The sequence below is a fragment of the Camellia sinensis genome, chromosome 3 (assembly GCF_055761805.1).
Source record: "Camellia sinensis isolate YWXY chromosome 3, ASM5576180v1, whole genome shotgun sequence".
NCBI classification, from domain to species: Eukaryota; Viridiplantae; Streptophyta; class Magnoliopsida; order Ericales; family Theaceae; genus Camellia; species Camellia sinensis.
This window is the reverse complement of record NC_138963.1, coordinates 178568714-178578880: the sequence shown is the minus strand read 5'-3', so window position 1 is coordinate 178578880 and position 10167 is coordinate 178568714. Positions and strand designations below refer to the sequence as shown.

General features: G+C 29.0%; 1 protein-coding gene across 1 annotated transcript; it reads left to right on the top strand.

Annotated features, from left to right (window-relative positions):
- The first annotated feature begins 2103 nt into the window (after positions 1 to 2103).
- On the top strand, positions 2104 to 8630 carry LOC114293152 (putative glucan 1,3-beta-glucosidase A). The gene is made up of 8 exons (XM_082921557.1): positions 2104 to 2422; positions 2505 to 2624; positions 2742 to 2942; positions 6652 to 6810; positions 7013 to 7182; positions 7514 to 7669; positions 7774 to 8126; positions 8210 to 8630. Exons 1-8 carry the CDS (start codon positions 2228 to 2230, stop codon positions 8389 to 8391), a joined length of 1536 nt encoding a protein of 511 aa, XP_082777683.1. The 5' UTR covers positions 2104 to 2227; the 3' UTR covers positions 8392 to 8630.
- Positions 8631 to 10167: the final 1537 nt, after the last annotated feature.

The window sequence follows — 10167 nt, the reverse complement described above, 5'->3', positions numbered from 1 at the left end:
TTGCTTTTTTTTTAATTTTTTATTTTATTTTATTTTATCTTTGTAAATGTAAAAAGACAATGTTGTAGAAATAAAAAGGTACCGCTATAGTTTTAAAGAGTTAAAAATGAAAAATAAAAAAATGCGTGATTTTAGGTTTTCTTATTCCATATATGAATGTTAAATTTTTTTTTAATTCCATAAATTATGGAATAGTGTTCATTATTTAAAATTTTATTTATTAATGGGTAAGTCAATTAAATGTTTTTAATTTTTTACAAATAAAAAATTTGAAAATTTTGTTTAAGAAATTTAAAAAATGGCCAAATCATAAAGAACAATATAAGATTCCTTATTCTATAAAAAAAAAAAAAAACTCATAACTATATTATCAATTCACATATATCAAAAGAAATAATAACAACAATATAAAAAATACACAAACATCCACCAAAAAAAAAAAAAAACAAAACAAAACAAAAAACTTCAAATCAACTCTCAAAACAAAGATAGTTAATATATTTATTTATTTATTTATTTATTTATTACCAATTTAGTTGGAAAAAAAATACATTGGAAAAAAAAGTTATATAGAGAAAAAAAAAATACTCACACGAAAATATAAATTTACACCAAAAAAATAAAATAAAAATCACAAACAAACAAATTTGAAATAAGTTTGGACTATTGACAAAGAGAGAGAATAACCATTGCATCATTACATTTGGAGAGGAGTTGGCCGGGCTGAAAAAAGATCAAATATTGAGTATTTTAAAATGGGAATTGTATTGAATTTTTAATTTGATTGTGATTTTAAAATATTAGATTTATATTATTTTCGTAAAGGTGACTTACCATATTATTTTAATAAAAGTGACTTACCATATTATTTTGAATTCGAAATTCAAAATCACAGATAATTAGTATATTTATTTGTTTTTTATTTGAATTGTTTTGATCAACATTATTTTTGGAAAGAGTGAATATGACTTATTATATTGTTTTGAATTTAAAAAAAAATTAATAAATTAACAAAATTAATTTGGGAGTTTGTAACTTCCACAATCATTGTTCTTAAAAAGATATTTTTCCTAATATATATAGATTACCCGTAAAAAAAAAAAAAAAAAAAAAAAAAAAAAAAAAAAAACGTACTGTAAGCATCGTCATAAAGGTGATTGATAAATGGATTCTATTGTGTGCAGTTAGATGCTCATATCATATCACAATGAAGATCATCTGTTGGTTGAAATGCCCACATATGCCACTGCAATCATCTTGACTCTTGATGCCGATCGACTTGGTACAAGTGGGATTTACCTTCCATTAATTAACCACTTTGAGGGGCTTGGATATTTTATTAATAATAATAATAATAATAAAAGTTAATTACGCTTAGTATTCATATATTTTTACAATAATCTTATTTTAGACTCTTCACTTTTAATTGTGAGACTCAATCTTTTATAATTTAAATCAAATTGTAATATCACTTTTTTATTTATCTATTGTTAATGAAATTAGTGAAAATTAAAAATGAAGTGAACAAAAATTAATGTGATATGAATCACACCAAAAAAAAAAAAAATGTTGCATTAATGTAGTTTATTGAGTACTTTTCCAAATAGTTTGTTGGTAAAGTTCATGCCAACTTTAGCTATCCCTGAACTTAAACTCATTACATTTTGTTTAAAACTTTTCAATCCTTAGTGATTTTTTTTAAGAAAATCTAAAAAAGAAACCATTGTCTTTTTGTCTTCAGGAATTTTTTTCCCTTAATTTCTTAATTTTTTTTTCTTTTCAAGTTTGTTTGGTCAAATAAAACCTATATGTGTAAATGTTTTTTAAAAAATTATTAAAAACAAAACTAAAATTAACAAAAAGTCAATCTCAAACACTCATAATAGATATATTATTTAATTACAAAAGTCACATTATGATATTATGCTAGTGATAAACTCATATAAAATTTCTATTCCTAAATCATTTTCCTTTTCCTTTAGGATAGGTATATATAATTTTGGTAGAAAAGATAAAATTTATAATTTTATATTGAGTGATTGATGAATATTAAGAGACATAATGATTTATAATTAATAAAGGATATGACAACGTCATAGACAACGAAATAATTTTTCATATATGTATAGATGTATGTGTGTGCGCCTGTGCAAGGAATGTGAGAGTGAAACCCATAGAAAAAAAGAGAGAGAGAGAGACTAGCAGTAGAAGTTGGAGAAGGATCAAAATGGCAACAGCACATTCAACAAGAAGTCACCCACTCCTATGCTTTTGTATCTTCCTCAGTTCTATGCTCTCTCTTTCTCATGGGAGGCTTACTCCCAATTTCAAAATCCGAGCCGTTAATCTTGGAGGTTGGTTGGTCACAGAAGGATGGATCAAACCATCTCTCTTCGATGGCATCCCAAACAAAGATTTCTTGGTTTGTACACAAACAAAAACATCCAAAATTTCTTGGTTTTGATTCTCATCTTCTAAATCTTGTTTTGAATTTTGACGATTAGGATGGCACTGGGCTGCAGTTTAAATCGGTAACGGCCGGAAAATACCTTTGCGCCGAAACAGGCGGAGGTTCAATCATAGTTGCCAACAGGACTGTTGCTTCTAGTTGGGAAACATTCAAAGTAATTTTTTTTTTTTGTCGAAAAACACAGATGACTTTATGTTTTCTTTGCTGGGTCTGAATTAAATTTTGTAAAATTACTTTAATTTCTCTGTTTGTTGTCATTGTTGTGGTGAAGTTGTGGAGGATCAATGAGACGAGCTATCAATTAAGGGTGTTCAACAAACAGTTTGTTGGAGTAGATAGTGGTGGAAATGGGATCGACCTGGTAGCTATGGTTGCAGACACTCCAGGTAGATTCGAAACGTTTGAGATTGTCAGAAATTCTGATGATTTGAACCGTGTTCGGATAAAAACTCCTAATGGCTTCTTCTTACAGGTTTCCCTTTATTTCTTCAATAATTTAAGCTTTGCATTCATTTTTAAACTCAGGGTAAATTCAAATTATAGTTTGGTCAGAAGTGTAAAAGGTTGATAGTCACAATTTTAAAAAGATAATACAAGCAAAACGAATAGTGTAATTTGTCTTTGTTGCTTTAATCAAAATTATAAATTATATTATCTATATATATATATATATATTTTTTTGTGTGTGTGTAATTTTATGTAATTAACTATATGGATCCACTTCAAACAAGATAATTCTATGGAGTTACAGAAAAGCATAAAGTTAAAGCCTATGTTATTGGTTGTCAGCATCACTGGGGCAACCAGATAAGAATCAGATTCAGCAACTTCCGCGAATGGGTCTCATTCAATGTATGTGTCAACTGAAAATTCATAAAGTTAGTGGCATTTGAAAGGGATTTTCTTTCCTCTGTACTTTAAAAAAAATAAAAAATAATAATAATAATAAAGTCTCGTTTGGTAAGTAATTTTTTTAATTAAAAAGTTAAAAAATTATTAAAAAAATTTAAAAGTCAACAATTTATATTTAAAAGTCAAATATTTCATTTCTCTTTACTTTTTGCATATCTTTTTGTAAAAAATTAAAAAATCATTCCAGACATACTAATTTTTTTTACATCATATTTTAGTCGAAAAGCCAAAAAATTACTGAAAAAGTCTGTTTCCAAACGAGGCCTGAGTGCTTGCTTGGGCATAACTAAAAAAATGTATTTTTTTTATATACATACATTTATTTGCGTCACATCAATCAATATCTCTTCTCTATTTTTCTAATCACTTTCTATACTTTTCTGTATAATTTTTTTTTTAAAAATCAAAAAATATACTTATTTAGAAATCCCAAACCATCCTTAAATAAGTCAGTGTATTTTGAAAAGTAAGAATTGTGCTATAAACACAGAAAATTTTCATAGAATTGTTCACAGATGAGAGACAGAAGACTAAAATGTCTCATCTATGAATAATTCTATAAATTTTTTTTTGTATTTATAGCTTTTTCAAAAGAAAAATGTTAAGGATTACAATATTTTATTAATATTTCTACCAAATATTTTACATGAGTGTGAGACTCACACCATATAGATCCTACAGTCATATGAAATATTTGGTAAAAATATTAATAAAATATTTAAAATATTTAAGATTACAAAAATCTTCCCAAACTAACGTGACAACAAAAATTTTATAACTAAAAGTTTTTTTATTTTTTTAAAGAGAACATAACTAAAAGTTATGTGACTTAAAATATTCATACAATTTTTATTATATATATATATATATTAAATGTATAAATATTTTAATTTTTTTAGAAAAAAGTTATATGCACCAATTGATATACTACTTAGTGATGTGATATAAAAATATTTTTGTTTTTTTTTTGTTTTGTTCTATTATTATTATTTTTTTGGTTTGTTTTGTTTTAGAGAACATAACTAAAAGTTATGTGACTTAAAATATTCATACAATTATTATATATATATATATATTTATATAAAATGTATAAATATTTTAATTTTTTTAGAATAAAGTTATATGTACCGATTGATATATTAATTAGTGATGTGATACAAAAATATTTTTGTTTTGTTTTGTTTTTTTGTTTTTAGTTTGTTTTGTTGTAGAGAACATAACTAAAAGTTATGTGACTTGAAATATTCATACAATTTTTATTATATATATTTTTATATAAAATGTATAAATATTTTAATTTTTTTAGAATAAAGTTATATGCACTAATTGGTATACTAATTAGTGATGTGATATAATTTTAAAAGTTTTGAATTTTTATAATTTGTATAATGGGTGAGTCCATAGTTTTGAAGTGACAATATTCAAGCATATATTAGTATACTAATTGGTGTATGTAGCACCACTAATTTTTTTAACATGTGTTTAAGAACACGCGTTAATAGAATCGTTGAAAAAAAAAAAAGGAATCGTTTTGATAAATATAAATTCATATTATTTTCATTAAAAGGAGGATTCTCTCAAATCTAAAATCTAAATTGGAGGAGAATGTTTGGGTCTGTGAGTCACGGATCTTATTTCGATGATCCGAACAGTTCATTTTGTCGGACACCTTATATATTTCATTCATAAAAAAATTAGATTATTATGATAATTACAACTTGTTCAATTTATTATTTTTATCATAAAAAAATGTATGATTTATTTTTTAAAAATACAATTATTGTCCATTTTTTTAATGAAAAACACGATAAAGTGAATAAGTTACAATTATCAGATTAACCTAATTTTTTTTGTAGATGAAATACATGAAATGCTCAACAAAATCAATAGTTCAGATTATCAAAACAGAACCGTAAGGGTCCACAAGCCCAAATAGCCCCATCCTCCTTTTCGTTATCCTAACCACCTAAACAGCCTCCATCCTCCTTTTTGTTATCCTAACCCAATCAGAAATGGAAAAAATAGTTTTTTGCACTTTATTTTATTTGTTTATTCATAAATTATCTAAACATACCTTAGAAGGCCAAACTTCATAAAATAGCGAGGGCAATGGATTGTGATGATTTCCAAAAACAACCCCGCTAGGTAGTTCGAAGAATTAGAGGCTCGAGTGGCCTGTAATCACAAAACGACGTCGTTTTGCCTCTTTTTTTTTTTTGTCTTTCCTTTCTTTTCTTCTTCCTTTCCATTACTCGCAGAAGAAGAAGAAGAAGAGAAGAGGAGAGGAGAGGAAAGAAATAGAGCAGAGAGATTCAAACCCACAAATCCATGAAACACACACACACACACACACATATAGATTTGGAAAATCAAAAGCCAAATCCATAAAATACACACACACACACACACACACACATTTATACCTATATATACTTATCCATTTATACTTATTTATAAGGAACATAAAATTATTAAAAATAAAAAAATTCCAGACAGATTGGGTCATCCATCTCCTCTTTGAGCAAGAGCACAGAGATGACAAAACTCAAAAGAGAAAGAACATATTAATTTATAACACATACTAGTAGGAAGTTGTATAGTATTAGACAATTGGCATAGCACAGCAAAATGTTTATAGCCTTCTCTCAGTAGAGCTTGCTAATCAATGCTCTCACTCCATCCCACAAACCCAACAACAAGAAGATCTTGATTCCTCTGAATTCCATACCCATCTATGAAACACACACACACACACACAAACACACACAAACACACACATATCTATATATAAAAAGAGAAGAGGAGAAGAGAGAGGGCGGCGACGGAAGTGGTGTAGCGGCGATAGTGCAGCAGTGATGAAAGAGGAAGGGTAGGGTGACGATGACGGCGATGACGTGCGAAGATCAGCTCCCCCTCCCTCTTTTTTCTTTAACTCTCTCTCTCTCTCTCTCTCTCTCTCTCTTCCTTCCTCCTTTTGTTTCACAGATAAAAGAGAGGAAAAAAAAATCAAAACAACGTCGTTTTGATTTCGGGCCACTCGAACCTCAAAAATTTCGAGCTCTGAAGCATTTTTCTAAAAAAATTGCCAGTTTGTCTAAGAGTTTAGGAGAGGGAAAAAAAATGTTAAAAATGTAAGAATAATGACACGGTTTTATTTTAACATTGATAAATTACGATGGACTACAATGGCATTTTCAAACACATAGCCACATAAATCTCATTATCTACAAAAATTGTTACTTATTGACTTTCTCAATAAGAATTTGTAGGTAAAGACAGAGAATCTCGTGACAGCTGATTCAATAGGAGATGGTAGTTGGGGAAATGACGATCAATCTGTTTTCATTGTTACAAACACTGGGGGGCTACATGGTGAATTTCAATTAACGAATGGTTATGGTCCAGTGAATGCACCACAAGTTATGACAGTAAGTAGTACGTTATTCATTTAATTAAATAATTAGTTTGTTATTAAGGCAGGGTAAAAATGCCACTAAAAAGTGGTTTATTACTTGGAAGGAGGTGTATTTAAAAATAAAAAAAAAAAGAAAAAGAACTGATTAGAGGGATGTATATAATTTCCATCATAATTATATGTCAAGAAAATTTTATGAGTTGTGTACATCTCAGGAGCATTGGAATACATTCATAGTTGAAGATGACTTCAATTTCATATCAAGCAACGGAATAAATGCAGTAAGAATTCCTGTAGGGTGGTGGATAGCTTGTGATCCAACCCCTCCACAGCCTTATGTTGGGGGATCCTTGCAAGCCTTGGATAATGCTTTCATTTGGGCACAGTATGTCTCTTAACTCTCGATTGATCTAAAACTAAAAAACTGCAAGTCACAACAAATGAATCTTTGTACAAAATTTCATGTTGCCCTATCCCCAACACATTCGCAATCGTGGTGCGAATTTTGAAACACAATGGGCTTAGCTAAGCATCAATTTTGAGTGTTTCAATACTGACTTGTCCAAAAAATTATTTGTTTCCGCATTAGACATTGTAAAATTAAATTAGGCATATTTCTAAGCATGATAGGCTAGCCATGGACAAATCAACACCCTAAATATATATATATATATATCTCTGGTGATATTTGATTCATAAAGGTCTTCTGTTTGTAGAAAATATGGAATTAATGTCATTATTGATCTACACGCTGCACCTGGTTCTCAAAATGGCAATGAGCATAGCTCTTCTAGAGATGGGTCTCAAGAATGGGGGCTATCGGATCAAAACATACAAGAAACAGTTAATGTTATAGATTTTCTGACCTCCAGGTACAACCATTCTTAATTACTTGCTTTTTGGACCATACTTGACTTTCATAGAACAATATGGTAACAATTGGTCTCTTATAATTTTTTGTTTTGCACACATATAGGTATGCTAATAATCCAAGCCTTTATGCGGTTGAGCTGATCAATGAGCCTCTCTCACCTGGAGCATCTCTCGATAGCCTGAACAAGTACTATAGTGCTGGTTACAACGTTGTTCGAAAGTACTCCTCCACGGCTTATGTGATCATGTCAAACCGTCTAGGAGCAATCGACCCACAAGAACTTTTTCCTATTGCCAGCAGCTTAGAGGGCTCGGTCATTGATATCCATTTCTACAATCTCTTCTCCAATAGCTTTAACAACATGAGTGTTCAACAAAACATTGATTTTATCTACAACAATCGATCAGCACAGTTGAATCAAGTTACTACATCGAATGGACCCCTCACTTTTATAGGTATACAATCCCAAAATGCCAAAATAATCTGTTTTGTTTTTTGTTTCCATTTTTTTTCATATTTGTATGATTTGAATTTGCAGGGGAATGGGTTGCTGAGTGGAAAGTAAGTGGGGTAGCAAAAAAGGGTTACCAAAGTTTTGGTAAGGCCCAGTTGGAAGTGTATGGGAGGGCTTCGTTTGGGTGGGCTTATTGGACCCTGAAGAATGTGAACAATCACTGGAGTCTGAAATGGATGATCAACAATGGTTATATCAAGCTTTAATTGTGTGTGTGTGTGTGTGTGTGTGTGTGTGTGTGTGTGGGGGGGGGGGGGGGGGGGGGGGGGGGGGGGGTGGGTGTGGGTGAAATGATTGTAATTTGGGTGAATTTGACTTTTTCATGGTGGGCTTGGCCCATTGGTTATTTGCGTTTTGTTAGAGTTAAATGTAGCAGTAATGCTTTTACTTTATTTTATTTTTTCAGTGAAAGCAAAATTCAATCCTAACAATTAGTAACAAATAATAGCAGTTTATTATGAATGTTAAATAACAATAATTATTATTATAATAAGAGCATACAAAATTGGCATTTTTATAGCACAATTAATAACACAAATTGACAAAAATTCAATACTATTCCTTGTTTGACTACTCTTAAAATAGGCAACAAAACAAAGCATCTTCCTCTCACAATCAATTAAAACAAATACAAATGATCCTCGTATATTTAATGAACTGATATCAAGAATGTTACAACACTAAAGCATCACATCCTATAAAGACATATATGTACACATATATACATATGTGGTAGTTCTTGCCACTCCATTAACAAAGAGCTAGGAGTGGTTTTTAAATAAAAATGACAAAAATATGGTCGACAAGGAAGCTATTAATTAGCATTTTTGCTTCTTGTTTGGTATATGTTGCCTGCAGGAAGGCCGATCCCCATTTTCGTGTCCGAGGTGTTAACCTTGGAGGCTGGCTCCTTGTAGGAGGATGGATTAAACCATCTCTTATTCATGGCATCCCAAACAAAGACTTAGGCATCGTTTGGGAACAGACAATTTTAGTAATTTTTTGACTTTTTAGTTAAAATATGAGGTAAAAAATTAGTATATTTGGAATGAGTTTTTAATTTTTTTACGAAAAGATGTACAAAAAGTAGATAGAAAAGAGAATTTTTAATTTTTTGGTATAGGTTATAGACTTTTTGACTTTTAAGCTAAGATGATAACATGCCAAACAAGGCCTTATTGATTTGTATATCTATATCTGTAGAAGTTATTATATATAATCATATGATTTTTTTAATTTTTATTATTGTTTACCTCCTATATGAGGCCACACATCTTGTGTCCCAAATTGTCTCTGTCGTAATGCATTTCTTAGCATAATGTGAGAATCTCAAAACATAAAATTTTCATGGTATAATTATATATGACTTAAGATATATAGAGATAAAGTAACAGAAAATTTCATATCTTTAGGAATCCACACATAAGAAATATATTACTAGATGAATTTTATAATTTTCTTTTTCACTTTTCTATGTTGATTAACACAGTAAATGATATGCACATGTTTGTTGTGTAAACTTACGTTAAAAAAATTAAAGAAAAAAAAAAAAAAAACACTTGTTGATAAATTTTAAATAGTTGTACATTTAAATTTTTTTGATACATTTATTATTGTTACATCATTTTCGTAACAAATTTTGTATAAATATTTTGATAATTTATTATTTTTTTCTTCTAAGTTGAATAAATATATGAAATAAGCAAAATGATCCACAATAAAATTTATACATAATTTTATAAAAATTGATACGCTTACAGAATTTATATATAGAATTTTATGACAACAATTATTTGACAATGACATTGTTAAAATAGAAGTCATCTTAATGAACTTTTTAGTTTTAAAGACAATAACATTCTCGAAAATACAATTTATTTATAAAATGATAGGTCCCGAAGACTATCCCACCATTCTAATTAAAAATTAGACATGCTAATAATAATTTATCCCCTTAATTTTGTTACCTTAATTTCACCTTC